General features: G+C 56.8%; 1 protein-coding gene across 1 annotated transcript in view; it reads left to right on the top strand.

Annotated features, from left to right (window-relative positions):
* Positions 1 to 16512, top strand: part of XPC (XPC complex subunit, DNA damage recognition and repair factor) — a 28908-nt gene extending 12396 nt beyond the window's left edge. The window contains exons 5-16 of the mRNA XM_079122528.1: positions 503 to 587; positions 2636 to 2793; positions 3137 to 3257; positions 3722 to 3811; positions 5344 to 6183; positions 8686 to 8846; positions 10954 to 11035; positions 13430 to 13564; positions 13641 to 13810; positions 14217 to 14310; positions 14980 to 15069; positions 15899 to 16512. Coding sequence (XP_078978654.1) covers positions 503 to 587; positions 2636 to 2793; positions 3137 to 3257; positions 3722 to 3811; positions 5344 to 6183; positions 8686 to 8846; positions 10954 to 11035; positions 13430 to 13564; positions 13641 to 13810; positions 14217 to 14310; positions 14980 to 15069; positions 15899 to 16114 — 2242 coding nt within the window. The 3' untranslated portion in view covers positions 16115 to 16512. The remainder of the gene's footprint in view (positions 1 to 502; positions 588 to 2635; positions 2794 to 3136; positions 3258 to 3721; positions 3812 to 5343; positions 6184 to 8685; positions 8847 to 10953; positions 11036 to 13429; positions 13565 to 13640; positions 13811 to 14216; positions 14311 to 14979; positions 15070 to 15898) is intronic.
* Positions 16513 to 17767: the final 1255 nt, after the last annotated feature.

The raw sequence follows: 17767 nt of genomic DNA, 5'->3' as shown, positions 1-17767 counted from the left end.
CTTACTGAGGACCCCAGGGGGAAGGTGGCAGAGACCGCGGGGTTGGGGCTGAGCAGGTGACGCCACCTCCTCTACTTCCAGGCTGCCGTGTAGGAACCTGGGGCGATCAGAGGCAGTGGGCAGGGTGTCCTCACACACGAGCTGCCCCCAGTCCCCGGGGTTTCCCTGAGAGGTCTGGGAAGAGCCTCACCCCCGCCCTTGGCTCAGACAGGCCCAGAGGTCACTCTCGGCCCCACAGACGAGCACGCACTGACTTGGGGGTTGGAGGTTGGGGAGCTGTCTGGAGGCCTGTGCTGGCAGGCAGGCCGGCGGGTGGCTCTGGGGTAGAGAGATCGTCCTGAGCTCAGTGTGTAGGCGAGAACGTGCGGGAAGCAGCGGAGAACAGCTGGCCTGCGCTTGCCTAGCACAGCTGGCCCGCAGGGCGAGCGAGCGCACATCCCGTGAGTGATGGCGTGGGGGCCGCTGGCAGCTTCCTTCTCAGACTTCCCACTCTGCATTGCAGTGAAAAGATAAAACTGGAGTTCGAGACATATCTTCGGAGGATGATGAAGCGCTTTAATAAAGAAGTTCACGAGAACACGCACAAGGTACGGTGTTCCTGGGAACGGAGGGGACTGGGCATCTCTCCCACCTGGAGAGAGCTCGCTGCGCTGTACGCACAGGCGGCCCTGGCGAGGTTCTTATTCTAGCTGAGCTTCTATGTCCTCATCTGTGAAGAGAGAGAGAGAGAGAGAGAGTGTGTGTGTGTGTGTGTGTGTGTGTGTGTGTGTGTGTCAGAGGCTGGGGAGTAGTGTCTAATTTCAGGGGTGGTTATGGGGATTAGGCAAATATTATATGTAAAAGTATTTGGGACGTGTAGCAGGGGCTGAGTACCAGGTTCTTGCTTCCCATCTCTTCTTTAAACCTTTCTTTTTTTTTCCTTTTTGGTACCAGGGATTGAACTCAGGGACTCTTAACCACTGAGCTACATCCCCAGCCCTTTCTGTATTTTATTTAGACACAGGGTCTCGCTGAGTTGCTTAGGGTCTTGCTAAGTTACTGAGGCTGGCCTCCAACTTGTGATCCTCCTGCCTCAGCCTCCTGAGCTGCTGGAATTACAGATGTGCACCACTATGCCTGGCTTCAACCATTTCTTAACCTTAATTCTGGTCTTGGTTATAATACAGCAGCTTTGGACTTTAGCTGGTGGTTACTGGAACATGTATTTAGACCTGACCAAGTCATTATATGGCATTATGGACAGAGACTTGTATAGGTTAAGCCATTCCTAATCCAAAAAATGTTGTATCTGAAGTGCTTTGGAATCGGAAACTTTTTGACTGAGCATCATGTCAGCACTTTTTAGATTGGGATTTCAGAGTATTCCAGAGTTCTTATTTTTAGATAATAGAAGCCTTATGAGTAAAGGTCTATGCCAGTATTCCCAAGTACAAAAAAATAAAAAATCACAAATCTGAAACACTCCTGGTCCTAAGCATGTTAGATAAAGAATACTCAGCCTCTTTAAAACTCATCTTGGGGGCTGGGACTGTGGCTCGTTGGTGTTACGTGAGGGGAAAGGCGATGCTGTTAATCATGGTTGGTGGCCATTGGGGAAAGAAGGTGTCCAGCCATCTGTGAGGGAAGGGGAAGCCAGCCTGCTTCAGTTGGGGGTGAGGGCGGGTTGGGGCTCAGGGAGGGGTGGAGTGTGGGCAGCAGCCCAGGGAGGTGGGTGCAGCCACACGGAGCTGGGAAAGCAGCCAAGAGCCCCTGCCCACCGCCCAGCTTCTCCATCCAGTCTCTCCTGCCGGTTCTCATTCCTTCCCGGCTCGAGTTCCTCCTAACATTGGAGGAGCAAATCTCAGATGTGACCACATTTCATTTAGAAATCCTTCAGTGTATCTATCTTTAAAAGGCACAACCTCTTGGGACAAAACGTATGTAGTATGAGCTTTAAGATTTGATGATTAAAGCTAGGTGCGGTGGCGCACGCCTGTCACCCAGCGGCAGGAGGATGGCGAGTTCAAAGCCAGCGTCAGAAACGTAGCAAGGCCCTGAGCAACTCAGCGAGACCCTGTCTCTAAGTAAAATACAACATAGGGCTGGGATGTGGCTCAGTGGAGTGCCCCTGAGTTCAATCCCTGGTACTAAACAAACAAACAAACAAAAAAAAGATTTGATAATTAAAACAAAAAATAACAACAACAAAAAGTCTCCAAAACACTTAAGGGAGAAATATATATTGAGAGAATGAATACCTGCAGAGGAGAAGAGGGTGCAGAAGACTGAGTGTTGGGAAATGGTTACTGCTGCTATTTCTACTTCTTTCAAGCACTTTTGGCTGCAAATATATCCTGCCCTCAATATGTCTGAACTTGCCCATCATCCCAGCAGGTTGGGAGGCTGAGGCAGGAGGATTCAGAGTTGGAGGCCAGCCTCAGCAACTTAGTAAGGCCCTCAGCAATTCAGTGAGACCCTGTCTCTAAATAAAACATAAAAAAGGCTGGGGATGTGGCTCAGTGGTTAAGCACCCCTGGGTTTGATCCCTGGTACCAAAAAAAAAAAAAAAAAAAAATCTGAACTGGGTAGAGGTGATCTCTACTAGTTTCCGGCCTTTCTTTCACGCCCACCCCTCCTGCTTTCTCCCCCTTTGCAGGTTCACCTGCTGTGTCTGCTGGCAAATGGCTTCTATCGAAATAGTGTCTGCAGGCAGCCAGACCTGCTTGCCATCGGCCTCTCCATCATCCCCACTCGCTTTACCAAAGTGCCGCCCCAAGACGTGGACCTCTGCTTCCTCTCAAACCTGGTGAAGTGGTGAGGCCTTCCGCCCATCCTGGGCGCTGGACGGGGAGGCGCCCTGCGCGATCCCCGTTCTGGAGGGGCGCGCAGGCTGGGGCAGAGGAACACTCGCCAGGTCGTTAGGGTAGCATGTGAGGATGCTCTGGGAGAGAAGGGCTGGGACGGGGAACAGGGCGTCTACCCCAGGAAGCGCTGTCAGAGTTGGGTCCTCGGCCCTGTGGCATTGGCTGGCCAGGCCGGGAAGAGCGGAGCCGTGCAGGGGCTCTCCCAGTGCACTGCCCCTTCTAGTCTTCTTGTCTGGAGAAGAAAGGGGTCTCCCCTTCACCTTGGCCGCAAATGGGCGCTGGTTTCTCTCCAGGTTCATCGGAACGTTCACAGTTAACCCAGACCTCTCCACCAACGAGCAAGAGGGACTGCAGACGACCCTGGAACGGAGGTTCGCCATCTACTCCGCGCGCGACAACGAGGAGCTGGTCCATGTGAGTCCCTTCTCCGGCCGCACTGTTCTGTCGCTGCTGCCAACAGTGTTCCTGAAAGTGCTGCAGGCGCCGTGGGGCACACTTGTCACCTGGCGACTGGGAGGCTGAGGCCGGAGGATGGCAAGTTGGAGGCCAACCTCAGCAACTTAGTGAGGCCCTCAGTAACTCAGCAAGACCCTGTCTGTAAATAAAGTATATAAAGGGCTTGGGATGTGGCTCAGTGGTCAGCCACCCCTGAGTTCAGTCCTCAGCCTCAAAAAAATAAAAGGTGGTTTTTGTCCTTGGCAGGTGCCTATTAGTCCACGTACTTCAGTTTAGGAGCCTCAGTGTGTCAGCTTTTCTGTCAGTGTGACTAAAATGTCTGACAAGAACAGCTTTCCCTGTTGTAAACAGGCCTCAGAGAACAGAGAATTAAGTCCTTAATCACTGTCTGAGGATGAGTGTGTTGTCTCTCTGCATCGTAGATTTTTCTGTTGATTCTCCGGGCTCTGCAGCTTCTGACCCGGCTGGTGCTCTCTCTACAGCCAATCCCTCTGAAGTCACCTGTGGCGAAGGTAAGGGTCTCGGCGTCCAGGGAAAGGGGGCAGTCAGTTAGGGAGGGGTGAGAAATTGTTAAACGTTCAGTTCTCTGTGTGTGTGTGTGTGTGTGTGTGTGTGTGTGTGTGATAGTTATTCATTCATTTTTGTATATTTTGGGTACTAGGGGTTAAAGCCATTGACACCTAAGTCACAGCCCCAGTCTTTTTTCATCTTTCATTTTGTGACAGGGCCTCACTAAGTGACCAAGGCTGGCTTTGAACTTGCCATCCTCCTGCTCAGCCTCCTGAGCTACTGAGAGGACAGGTGTGCACTCTACACCCAGCATGAATAGTATGTCTTTAAGAGGCATGGCGCATGCCTGTCATCCCAGCGGCTCAGGAGGCTGAGACAGGAGGATCGCAAGTTGAAGGCCAGCCTCAGCAACTTAGCGAGGCCCTAAGCCACTCAGCGAGTCCCTGTCTCTAAATAAAATATAAAAAGGGCTGGGGATGTGGTTCAGTTGTTGAGCACCCCTGGGTTTAATCCCAGGTAACCCCTCATTCCCCCCCAAAAAAAGCCTGTGTTCAGAGGGAGACTGGATAGTGAGTGGGTATCTAGGACTGTGTGCTTGGTTCGCTTAGAGTACCCGGTAAGAGGTCTGGTCCCCGTGGTGCCATAGCTTCTGCTCTGTGAACGGGGTAGAGCGGCCTCCGCCCTCATGAGCAGCGTGGTGCTGTAGGTGAAGGACTGATCTTTTTCTTCTTGGCAGGGTGGTGGTGGTAGGGCTCCAACCCAGGGCCTCGCCCCTGTGGGTGGGTCCTCCACTGAGCCCACCGCAGCCCAGGGACTCTGCGGCCCAGTACCTCCGGGAGGAGGCTGGGAGCATTTCACTGGGTGTGGTCTGGAGCCTGACAGTCCAGGAGTTGGTTTTAATAATCTCTGAATTCTTCCTGGGCGTGGGGGCACATGCTAGTGATCCCTGCGGCTCAGGAGGCTGAGGCAGGAGGATCACAAGTTCAAGACCAGCCTTGAGCAAGGCCCAGTCTGAAAAAAAAAAAAGAAAAGAAAAAAATGGATGTGGCTCAGGGGTGAAACGCCCCTGAGTTCCATCTTCAGCACTAAAATAAGGAAATAAATGAAGTGATTTGTGAGTTCTGTGCTGGGGATTGAACCCAGGGCCTTGTGCTTGCAAGGCAGGCACTCTGCCGACTGAGCCCAGTTTGTGAATTCTTAAAAGGGCCGTCGTTCTGGTGCCTACCGCGATGCTCGCAGGCTGCTGTGTGCGAGGCGGCTGTCCTCAGCGCTGAGGGAACAGACTCAGGCGAAGCGCTCGGCCTCGGTCACGTCGTGGAGCCGGGACCTGGAGTTCAGAGCCGGGTCTGCTTCCGCCTCCCACGCTCTTAGGGCTGCAGGTCGGCGAGCCGGGGCTCACCTGCCGCCCGCAGGGCTCGGCCCGTCAGAGCTGGGGACTCGCCAGCCCGCACCTGGACCCTGTTCAGTGACGGGGTTTCTATCGATCGCTGGCAAAACGGGAAACGAGGAATCCCAATGTCTTCTTTGATTCCAGGGAAGGAAGCTCTCCAAGGAGAGACCCGCGGAGCGCACTGGGGGCGCCTCAGAAGCCTCCAGCCAGGTCCCCGGAACCGCAGGCACCCCAAAGTCCAGCCCAGCAGCCGGAGGGGAGGCGCCTGCCCAGGGCCGCAACCGGCCCCGCGCCCGAGGGCGGAGGAGCCGGAGGGCAGTGGACGGCGGGCCGCGGGGAGCGTCCTCCAGTGGGGAGGAGGAGGCAGGCAGCCGGGGGACGCGGCCTCGGGGCCACGGGCGACGGGTGGCCTCCAGGGTCTCGTACAAGGAGGACAGCGGGAGTGAGCAGGCCGGCAGCGGCTCCGACTTTGAACTTTCCAGCGGGGAGGCCCAGCGATCCTCCGCGGAGGACTCCGAACCGGGCCCTCCAAAGCGGAGGCGGGCCCCGGCGCCCCCCAGGACAAAGCCCGGGTCCAAGAGCGACGCCAGCGCCCCACGTGAAGGCCACTCGCAGGGCCCTGTGGCGGCCTCGAGGTCCCCGGGCAGCAGGAGGGGCCACAAGGCGCCCGGGGGCGCTACGGAGGCGGCCGGGGTGGACCAGTGGCTGGAGGTGTTCTGCGAGCGCCGGGCCGCCTGGGTGAGCGTGGACTGCGTGCACGGCGTGGTGGGCCAGCCCCCGGCCTGCTACAGGTTCGCCTCCAGGCCCCTGACCTACGTCGTGGGCATCGACGGCGACGGCTGGGTGCGCGACGTCACTCAGAGGTACGACCCGGCCTGGATGACCGCGACGCGCAAGTGCCGGGTGGATCCTGAGTGGTGGGCCGAGACCCTGAGGCCCTACCGGAGCCCGTGTGTGGAAAGGGAGAAGAAAGAGGATCAGGAGGTAAGGCTGGCCCAGCCTGCAGACCCCATGGCTCGCAGGAACTCCTTCCTCCTCCTTTCTGGTGCTGAACCCCTGAGCCCCATCCCCCAGCCGTTTTAGTTTTTATTTGGAGAAAGGGTCTCACTGAGTTGCTGAGGCTGGCCTTGAACTTGCAGTCCTCCTGCCTCAGCCTCCTGAAGGCATGCACCACTGTGCCCAGCTAATTCCATTTTAAAGATTGATATGCCCAGCACTAGGTTGGGTATTTTTAGTGTGGTAGCACATTTCACTTGATCATAATACTGGAAAGCTGGGGTTTTATTACTGCCTTAAATTTTACTGGTAAAATGTTATGAACTGAGTGATTAACTTAATAGGTCTTTGAGCTCAGGTTTGTGTGGCTTTGGAGTCTAGATACTTTTATTTTTTTACTTCTTTCTTTCTTTGTTTATTCACTCATTCTTTTCAGGTATGCATGACGATAGAGTGTATTCTGACAGATTATACAGTAAGTTAAGTATGGCTCATTGTAATCAGGATCCCATCCTTGTGGTTGGACATGACATGCATTTACACTGGCCGTGTATTCATATGTGAGCAGAGGAGAGGGACATCTGGTTCATTCCACTGTCTTTCCCATGCCCATCCCGCTCCCTTCCCTTCATTTCCCTTTGTCTAATCCAGTGAACTTCTATTCTTTCCTTCCTCCCTTATTGTGAGTCAGCATCCACATATCAGAGAGCACATTTGGACTTTGGTTTTTGAAGATTGGCTCATTTCGCTTAGCCTGATAATCTCAAGTTCTGTGCATTTACCAGCAAGTGCCATGATTTCATTCTTCTTCGTGGCTGAGTAATATTCCACTGTGTATATATGCCACATTTTCTCTCTGGAGCCTGCATACTTTGAAGTTATTGCCCCATTATGTATATGAAGCTTTAAAGTAATGCAGGCAAGTCACGAAACAGGGCCAAGTGAAAGAAGGAACAACTCATCCATACATGGTTATCTCTTTCTTCTTTCTTCTTTTTTTGGGGTGCTCAGTATTGATCTTGGGGCACTTTACCATTGACCTCCATTCCCAGTGCTCGCCCCCTGCCCCTTTTTTTTTCCATCTTGAGACAGGGTCTCCTAAGTTGCCCAGGCTGGCCTTGAACGCAATTGCGATCCTCCCGAGTCCCTGAGAGTACGGTGTGCGTGGCGGCACCTGGCGCGGTGGCTCCTTTTCCACGGCGCACGCACAGACACAGATACAAGCTCTGCTCACAGGCAGCCAAACACATACCTCCTGGAGAGGGAGGGACGGAAGGAGGAAGTCCCTTGTTTCTTGAGGAGGCCTGTTGGGAGGCAGGGACGTCCCGGGCAGAGCACAGCTGTGTCACTGGTTCTGGAAATGACTCTGACCCCAGGAAGAGGCCCTGGCGCCCAGGCAGAGTGAGGCCGTGCTGGGTGGAGTGGACTGAGGGTAGCGGGGCCTGGGGTGGGCAGCGTCGTCTGCAGGGGGCACGTCTCTCCGTGCTGAGCGTCCACGCTGGGCTGCTCTGGTTCCTCTTATTTAGTACATGTGGCCAAGTGTCCTGATCTGTTGGCGTTTGTGAAGGGACGCCGTGGGAAAGCTTGAGAACTTGGTGAACAGGACGCAGCTCACAGCAGTGAGGTTGCCCCCTGAGAGCACAGAGCCCTCAGAGAAGTGTGGGAAACCCGGGTTAATTGTGGTGGGAAGAGAAAAGCTGCAGGAGCCAGACACAGTGCCGCACGCCTGTCATCCCAGTGGCTCGGGAGGCTGAGGCAGGAGGATCGCAAGTTGGAGGCCAGCCTCAGCCACTTAGTGAGGCCCTGAGCAACTCTGCAAGACCCTGTCTCTAAATAAAATATAAAAAGGGTTGGGATGTGGCTCAGTGGTTAGCACCCCTGGGTTCAGTCCTGGTACCCAAAAAAAAAGGTGCAAGATGCAGACAGTCATCCAGTTTCCTGTGAGAGCAGCATCAAGTGGGCCCGCGTTCCTCGGACAGCAGCGTCACCTAGAGATCTGGCCTTCTTACTGAAGAAAGTCCTTTTCTTCCTTGAAGCTGTTCAGTGAAGCAGGCACCGTTCTGCCCAGGGTGGTCAAGGTGCCTGAGGGTTGGGAAAAGGTCGGGTGACTTTCTGAAGCGCCCCAAACCACGGAGGGATTTGATTCTTCCTAGCTTTTGATGAACCCACAACCTCCTTCCCGCCCAGAGCTACGTGAGGCAGTAGAAGGCCACTCGTGTTCTGTTTCTCCTCGGCTGCCCCTGACAGCAGAGTGCACTCTGACCCGTCACACACGTGGGTGTGAGTCCCCTTCCCTGTGGTGGGACAGGACCTGGAGCTTCCCTGGTTGTGTGTCCACGTGTGAACACGAGGAAGCTCTGTCCTTCCCGTCCCCTGCCCTGTTCTTGGAACTCTGCCCTCTGCCGTCAGGGCGGTGGTGTAAGGACTGTCCCCCGCAGACCTCGCTTACCCCTCATAGTGGCCTCACAGTTGTCTGTCTGGCCTCTGCAGTTTCAGGCAAAGCACCTGGACCAGCCCTTGCCTACGGCCATTGGCACGTACAAGAACCACCCTCTGTACGCCCTCAAGCGACACCTCCTGAAGTACGAGGCCATCTATCCCGAGACAGCGGCCATCCTCGGGTACTGTCGCGGGGAGGCTGTCTACTCCAGGTGCGTGGGGCAGCCTGCTCGGCTTCCTGGGTTCCCTGATGGTCTGGGGTCAGCCACTGTCTTCTGGGGCGGGGCTTCTTCCTGTTCGCTCATCTCATTCTCTTACAGCACTCCAGGCAGTGAGCTATAGTGCGTCCTTCTGCTGTGAAGGAAAGATTAGAGCTTGGTAAAAAGCCCAGAAGCCTTGAAAGGCCAGGGACAAAAAAGTTGGACAATAAAACGTAGTGAGAGCCAGGCATGATGGTGCATGTCCGTAATCCCAGCTACTTGGGAGTCTGAGGCACGAGGATCATAAGTTCGAGGCCAGCCTCAGCAACCTAGAAGGACCCCGTCTCAAAATACAAAGTAAAAAGAGCTGGGGATGTAGTTTAGCGGTAGCGCACACTTGGATTCATTCCCCAGAACTGCCAAAAACAAAACTACAAAATGAAATAAAACAAAAACTCAGTTAAAATGGTATATTTTGTGATATGTTGTATATTGCAGTAAAAAGAAAACAAAGGGTACATTAAAAGTAAAAAAATAGTAAGATGTATGTACAAAATTAAAAGTGAATAAATGTTAATTTAACTTGGAAGTGACAAAAAATAAAAATGGAAGCAAGAATTTTGAGCAATAGTAATAGCAAATGAAAGACCAAGAAAATAGAGTTGCCTTTATATATATATTTACAATTTTTATTCTTTTGGTACCAGGGATTAAACCCCAGGGGTGCTCTACATCTGAGCTACGTCCCCAGTCCTTTTTATATTTTATTTAAAGACAGGGTCTTGCTTAGGGTCTCGCTGAGTTGCTGAGGCTGGCCTCCAACTTGAGGTCCTCCTGCCTCAGCCTCCTGAGCTGCTGGGATGACAGGCGTGCACTAGTGCGCCCAGCCAGGCTTGCCTTTAATAAGTGGGAAAACAGAAGAAGGTACAGAAAGAAAGAAGAAACTGCTGGAAACCTGCAGGGAGTAGTGCTTTGAGGTTTCTGGCTGACATGACTTCCTGCCTGTCAGCCTGGGTCAGCGGGTCCCGCCGGGCCCCTCCTCTGGGCTTCACCTGGGGCCATGCTGGTGGGTGTGAAGAGGTTAGAAGTGGACAGTCCTGAGGGCCCGTGTCCACTTCCCTGCTCTTCTCCTTGGGAACGTGCAGGTAGGACCCACCTGCCAGCCCTCTGACCCTGCCTCCTGTTCCTCTCTGAAGACCGTGACCGCGGGCAGTCAGATGCCCGTCCTGTGGTGGGGGTGTAGGGCCGAGCTGGGTGGCGCCAGCACGGGGCCCTTACTGACAGCAGCTTGGAAAGCTTTTCCTTCTTTTTTTACATACGTTTTTAGCTGTTGGTGGACCTTGATTGTGTGTGTTTATTTCCATGCGGTGCTGAGGGTGGAACCCAGGGCCTCACACATGCGAGGCAGGCGCTGCCCCACTGAGCCCCAGCCCAGCCCCCATGTCCTTAGTGACCACCGAGGTAGGGACGGACAGAGTGCGTTACCCCCTTGATCACGAGGCGACTGAGGCCTGCGACACTCAAGGGGCAGTCCGGTCCCCAGCCAGGAGGTGGCACAGACGCTGCCCGAGGTCTGCGCCAGGAGGCACTTGGCGTCCTTGCTTTTGGGGCTATCTCCTCAGGTGGAGTCTAGGGTGCAGTCTCAGGAAGAGGTTGCCATGTCCTTTAAGGAGGCTTGGCAAGGGAAGGCTCCGGCCCTCTTGGGGAGCGCGAGGCCCTGGCGTGGATCTTGGCTCAGGGAGGAGGGTCAGGCCCAGGCCCCAGGACTCTGTCCTTCATTCGACTGCTCCCCGCCTGCCATCCAGCTCCACCACGGTTTCTTCCTTTATGATAGTTTCCACGCCATCTTTGGGGTTCACCGCCTGCTTTTCTGGGCACTACGCACCCGCCCAGTGGGGTGCAGGTGCAGATCAGACCCTCTGCAGGGGCCGCCTGGCGGGGGTGGTCCTACCTGCATGTAGTGACCCTTACCTGGCCCCGGGGGCCGCAGAAGGCGCCCTCACCGTGGGCGCTGCGGTCGGGAGCGAGGCTGCCTCTGCTGCGAGGCCCAGGAGGCGCTGAGGTTCTGGGCTGCTGGGGTGGGTGTGGACGACTGTCTGTCACTCCCTTCGCCCTCTAGGGACTGCGTGCACACGCTGCACTCCAGGGACACGTGGCTGAAGCAGGCCAGGGTGGTGCGGCTCGGAGAAGTGCCCTACAAGGTGAGCGGCGCGCAGCCCGCGACGGGACTGGACTGAACGGGTCGGGGCGGGAGTTAGGCCAGGGCTGGCGGGAGCTTGTGGAGGGAGGGGAGCAGCTGCCCGGCCTGTGATCCATCGCGCCAGGAGCGTCTCCCTGCTTGGGCCTGAGCGGGATTCGAGCAGGCAGGTGTCTGAGTCATCTCTCACCAGGGAGGAATCGGTAAGGAGCGCATCTTCCAAAACCCGGGCGTCATGTCGCCAGAGAGGAACCCAGAGGCCCTGCACATCGGGGCAGTTGGGCGCCGAGGGCCCAAAGCCCTGCTGCACAGACCCGCGCGCCATCCGGTTGCCTGTCTTGCAGCCCACATGCCCTCTGTCCAGGCTCAGCCATGGCAGTTGGCACCACGGTGCCCGTTTTACAGATGAGCAGACCGCAGCTCACGCGGGGGAAATGACTGGCCCAAGGCCTCAGCTTCGTAAGCTGGCCGAGCCCAGCGAGAACCCAGGCCCTGCCTGCCCAGCCTCCTCCCTTAGGTCAGCTGCCCTGAGAAACGAGCTCAGCGAGGTGCCAGGCAGACTGCTCAGGACGGCGCTGGGCAGCGGGCCGCAGAGGAGCTCCCCTCTCTTGGCCAGACCCCCCCGGTGTGTGGGCTGGGGAGCTGGGGAGAGGGCGGGGCCTGTGGGGGCGGGGCTCGGGCTGGGGCGGGGCTCCGCCAGCAGCAGGTTGGCGCTGCTGGGCTGCTTCCTGGGCCACCTTTCTTGCGTGTTCCGTGTCGGACGCTCGGTGTCTTCTTTCTAGAATCGTGCTGCCCAGTAGGCACAAGATGCAGCCCCCAAGCTGCCTCTTCTTAGCAGTTTTAGAAATGTGCTGAAACCCACGAAACAGGCGGTACTTGACATGTTCACGTGTGTCCTGGTTCGTCCAGTATCTCACCCCTGGTTCAGTCACAGGTGCTGCATTCCGCTGTGCGGGCACAGCTCTAGAAAGACGCAGCTCTCAGGTCCGTGCTTTGTTCTGATCCCTACCGTCCAGATCCTGCCTTGGAGCTCCCTCAGGCGTGGCGGCCATAATCCTTCCCATTCCCAGCCTGAATCCGGTTACTGTGTTGCAGTTGTGCGGCACTTCCTGAAACACAACGCTGTGCTCCCCTCCACCCGGCACAGTGCCCTTAGCCCACCTGGCCACCCCTTGCCTTTGGAATAGAGGCCCATGCCTTCCCCATGGTGCATGAGGGCTGCTGTGGCACCTGCCTGTGTCCAGAATTCCAGATACACCTCTGTGCCCTTTGGGTGGTGTCAGATGCCCTTCTCCCCTTATGCCCTGTTCTCCTGAGCAACCCTGCCACGCGCCCTTTAAGCCTCAGTTTATATGTGACTTGTTCTAAGCAGCTTTTGTCTCCCTCCTCCGTTCTCAGGGCTGGGGAGTGGTCCACCCCTGAACTGTTCTCCCTGCGAGTTTCACGCCTCTTTCCCTGTAGCATCCTGAGTTCCATCAGGGCAGTGACGTCCCTTCCCTGTCCGTCCCTCGTGACTGGTGGCTCAGCATGGTGTGTGAGATGCTCCGTGGGTCCCCCCAGCACTGCTGGGTGAATGGCTTCTGGAGGTCCCTGGGCCCCACCGGGTGCCTGGGAGGAGGGCAGGACGGACACAGCTCAGGGTCTCACCGCCTGGCCCTTTTGGTAGGGCTCTTGACCTCAGAACGCTTTTCAGGATTGTGAAGGGTCATAAAAAGGAAAAGGATAGGGAATAAGACAAGAGGCCACAGGGGACCCTTTCTGAGGGAGCCTACTGGCCCCCGCACTGCGGGCAGCTCTTATGCCCAGGCCCGGGAGCCAGCCCTTAGCCCTGCGCCAGCCTCCTGCTGAGTTAGGCCCCGTCCCTCCTTGCCGGCCCCCAGGGCCTTTCACCCCTTTAAGCCCCAGGGCCCATCGGGGCACCCAGGGCCCATCGGGGCATTGGCCACCAGGCATTGGAAGGAGTGGATGGCGGTCCTGCACTGTCAGTACTTCCTAGAGGGGACACAAGGTCACACAGTGGCTGACGTGCTTTACAGAGAGACGGTTGCTGTCTGGCTGTAGATTCTGGCTCTTGTCATGGTCACAGTACCTTAAACAGGCGACTTTTTACCCGAGTCCAGATTTCTCTGTCTGATGACAGCTGAGCAGGGGCTTGTGGCTGAAAGCACAGGCCTGGCCTCTGCCTGCTGTGTGGCTTCGGGCACACCATGTACCCCTCCTGGGCCGCTCGGCTGTGACATGGGGACAGTAATGGGACTTGCCTGGTGGGTTTGATGAATAGTGTACTAACCTCTGAAGCACGCGAGCAGCGCCCAGGCAGCGGCTGGCACACGTGGTCACAGGCGTTGCGAGGCTGGGGTGCGGCCTTGGTTGTGACCTGCGCTGTCTCCTGGGGCAGATGGTGAAAGGCTATTCCAACCGGGCCCGGAAAGCCCGGCTCGCGGAGCCCCAGCTGCAGGACCAGAATGACCTGGGCCTGTTTGGCCACTGGCAGACGGAGGAGTACCAGCCCCCGGTGGCGGTGGACGGGAAGGTGAGTGCGGCCCCGGGGTCAGGACCAGCTGCCTCGTCCTGCAGCTGGCCACAGCTGGCGTGCCCGCCCTCTGCAGGTGCCCCGGAATGAATTTGGGAACGTGTACCTCTTCCTGCCCAGCATGATGCCCATCGGCTGCGTCCAGCTGAATCTGCCCAACCTGCACCGCGTGGCCCGCAAGCTGGACATCGACTGCGTCCAGGCTGTCACGGGCTTCGACTTCCACGGTGGCTACTCGCATCCCGTGTGCGTGAGGGGCCCCGGGGGTGGGCAGGGGCTCCTGAGGAGGCTGGGAGGCTGGCGGGAGGCAGAGGCCCGGTAGCCCGTTGCTGGGACCGACCTGGACTCATGGTGGGTCTTGGTTCCTGACCAGTCCTGGCATCGTCCCGAGGCAGCAGAGCCACCGAAATTAGCGTCCTGATAGCGCCGGTCACAGCACCGTTCCCAGGGGTTGTCACAGCTGGTGGTCAAAGCAGGGTCAGTGACCTTGGGGTCCCGAGCTGCGTGCTGTGTGGTGGTGTCTGTCACTGCCTTGCCCAGCACGTCGGTGCCCTGAGTGTTCAGAAGGCCCCTCTGTCCTCTGCAGAGGGGAGCTGGTGGTGGGGGACGGGCAGCAGACGCGGGGACGTTCACCCGTGTCGTGTCCCCACAGAACTGAGGGGTACATCGTGTGCGAGGAGTTCAGAGATGTGCTCCTGACGGCCTGGGAGAGCGAGCAGGCGCTGGCGGAGAAGCGGGAGAAGGAGGTGAGTGGGCGGGCAGGGCGGCGGCGTGGGGACGGGGGCTCCGAGGCGCTGCTGTCCCTTTGGCTCCCTGGAAGCCTAGGAAGTGAGCTCTGGGAGAACAGGCTCCTGCCACCCCCCACAGCCACGTCACTGTCCCCTGCCAGCTGCCCAGGCTCCAGGGACTGCAGGCCTGCTGTCCACCACTCCCTGCAGTGAAAGGAGTGGCCCTAGGTCCAGGTTCTGGTGACCTCATTCATGGAGAATGTCCGTGACAGTGACAATTAAAAAGGGGTTCTTGGTGGCTTTGCAGTCTCACTTTCTAGGATCAGACCAGTTTTTTTTTGGGGGGGTCCCGGGGATTGAACCCACGGCTCTGGACCCCTGAGCCACATCCCACCCTGTTCTGTATTTTACTTAGCGACAAGGTTTCGCCGAGCTGCTTAGGGCCTCAGTAAATTGCCGAGGCTGGCTTTGAACTCGCGATCCTCCTGCCTCAGCCTCCTGAGCTGTTGGGATGACAGGTGTCGCCACCGTGTGTGGCCAGTCCAGTGTTTGGACGAGGCTTGGTATGATCGAGGACTGTCCTCTGACCTGCAGTTGCACAGGTGTGTCTTCGCACGTCTGTCGCAGACAGAACGTGTCTGATGCTGTCAGGGCTAACGTGCCCTTGCACTGTGTTCCCACCTGCAGAGGAGGGAGAAGCGGGCTCTCGGGAACTGGAAGCTGCTGGTCAAAGGCCTGCTCATCCGGGAGAGGCTGAAGCTCAGATACGGGGCCAAGGTCAGTGTGGGGCCTTGACTGCCAAGCAAGCCTGGGGTGGGTTTCTAGAACTGGCCAGGTTCTGCTCGCATCAAGGCCTGGACTCTTAGGACCCCAGTCCCGTGTCTCTGGGGCCTCGTGTCCTTACCTGTGGGGAGGGTGTTCTTGGAGGGAGGCCCCCGCTGGTGCTCAGCCCTGCTGGGTGTCCCTGTCTTGGTGACCAGCTGCTGCGGGCTGATACTGCCTGGGCTGTTACTGGTCTTCCTCCACACCTCTCAGTACAAACACCACAGCGCCTGCCGTGTGCCGGGCCAGGCTTGGGAGCAGGTGGGACTTTGACAGCAGGCCCTGGGGTGGCCCTGGGGCGTGACGGGTCCTGTGAGACCCGGCAGGAAGGCGCCCTGGAATCCCGGGTGTTCCGTGGCTCCACTGCCCACCCCACGCCCACCCTGTTTGTCCTTAGAAAACACTTTTGTCACGTCCGGCACCCACATCCTGTCAGGGCCTCCTGCATCTGGCTTTTTGTTCTGCCCATATCGGTCACCCTCTCTATCCAGAGCCTCCCAGCCTTCCTGGGGTGCCACCTCAGGCCACCGTGCGCCTGTGCAGTTCAAGACACGGTGCACGTTTGTCCAGAAGCGAGGTGACAGCAGCAGGTGGCCTGGCTCTGCTGTGGCGGACATCCTTGTGTCCCCAGAACTGTGTCACAGCACGTTCTCAAGGCCCTGCCTGCTCTGTCGCGTCCTCCAGGCAGGTGGCGCTGGGACAGTGGCTGGCGCAGTGCCGCCCGAGGGCACGTCCTCGGGGTGTCGCTGACTGGCCTGGGCTGCCCTCCACTGTCCCCCTGCAGAACGAGGCAGTAGCTCCCCAGGCAGACGCAGGCGGCGGGCTCTCTTCTGACGAGGAGGAGGGGACCAGTTCCCAAGCAGAAGCCGCCAGGATCCTGGCTGCCTCCTGGCCCCAGAACCGAGAGGCTGCGGAGGAACAGAAGCCCAGGTGCCCCGGGAGGACCGCAAGGGCCAAGAGGGGGGCCGCCTCCCACCTGTTCCCGTTTGAGAAGATGTGACGGCCACCTGCTCTGCGGCGAGCTGCTGCCAGCCCAGCGCTGGGCCCAGTGGGGCGTCCTTTGTGCGGACAAGGGGACAGAAGCAGTGTGCCCGCAGACTGGGCCTGGCCACGTGCAGTCACAGCCCGGTGGGCTTCGGAGCTTCGTGCTGCCCGAGCCTCGGGCGTGGAGCGCTTTCCCGGGAGACCCTCTCCTGAACCCAGACCTGGGTCTTTCCATCTTTGCCAATGTGGCCTTTTTTTTTTTTTTTTAAAGTACAGAAACGACTGGAGATTTTGGACGATGTGCGCTCAGGAGTGCGCTCGTCCCTCCTTCCTCCCGGTTCGTCTTCGTGGCTCAGATGCCCGCTTCCCTTCGCAGGCCTAGGGGCTTTTCTCCGCGGCGCTTCCTCCCCCTCAGGTCCACTAATACTCTACGCAGCCTCTGCCCTAGAGCAGCGGGGCCGGGGGCCCTGGATCGGGGCCTTGGGGTCTGCGTTAGAAGTCGCGTTTTGTGGTGAGAGAAGACTAGGACAGAGCTCAGATCAGGAAAGGAAAACAGGTGACGATTAAGGAAACGTCGGTCAAGGGACCAGCGCTGAACTCGACTGTTTCTCGTGGCTGGATAAAGCTCCATGCGCGATAGATATTCAGCAGCAATAACTTTTATAAAATCGTGAGAAAAAAATAAAGCATTTATCTAAAAAGACCTGGCTCGGCGTTTTCTGTCAAATTTCCCAGCAGCTAAGAACACCCAGATGGCTGGGTGGTGGCTCAGGGGCAGAGCGCTTGCCTGGCATGTGTGAGGCCCTGGGTTCCATCCTCAGCACCACGTAGAAATAAATGAACAAAATGAAGGCCTATCGACAACTAAAAAAATATTTAAAAACACACAAAAAAAAAGAACACCCAGAAAACAGTGATTGGTATGTACGTTGACTCTCCGGAAGGTCAGGTTCTGTTTGTTTTCTTTGTTGTGTTTAAGAGAGGAGATATTACTTCATCTCAGAGGAGTCACTGAAATGTTGAGTCACTTTTATCCAAGAAAAACAAACTAAATATCTGGGGTGACTCAGGCAGCAGGAGCCTGGAGCCTGGCTTGACTCTCCTAGAGAAACAGACCAGAGTTGCTATGGAAACCGCATTCTCACCCTGCAAGAGTCTGCTGAGCCTCTGGGAGTTAAGCCACTTGTTTTCTGAGGTTTTATGACAAGCTCTTTGCATCTTCTGGAGAAATAACCTAGTCAGGCAGATGTCAGCCACTAGGAGGCATGGGAATACAAGGAACAATCGGTTTTGAGAAATTTCAGAATATGCTAGGCATGGTGGCACATGCCTGTCATCCCAGTGGCTCGGGAGGCTGAGGCAGGAGGATCGCAAGTTGGAGGCCAGCCCCAGCAACTTACTGAGGTGGTAAGCAACTCAGTGAGACCTTGTCTCTAAATAAAATAGAAAAGAGGCCTGGGGATGTGGCTCAGTGGTTAAGTGTCCCGGGTTCAATCCCTGGGACCAAAAATAATAACAAAAAAAAATATATATATAGGAATAGGTTTGGGAAAGTTATCACTCAAGGTACTTAAGCTGCTAGCTCCTGCATGGATTGGCAGCAGTCTGTCACTTCAGAACAGGAAGCAGAATGAAAAATGAGGTGCCCCATGTGCCAGGCATTTCATGG

This window comes from Sciurus vulgaris (assembly GCF_902686455.1).
Source record: "Sciurus vulgaris genome assembly, chromosome: 19".
In the NCBI taxonomy this organism is placed as follows: domain Eukaryota; kingdom Metazoa; phylum Chordata; class Mammalia; order Rodentia; family Sciuridae; genus Sciurus; species Sciurus vulgaris.
Note: the sequence above shows the minus strand (reverse complement) of the source record. Positions and strands in the feature narration are given on the sequence as shown.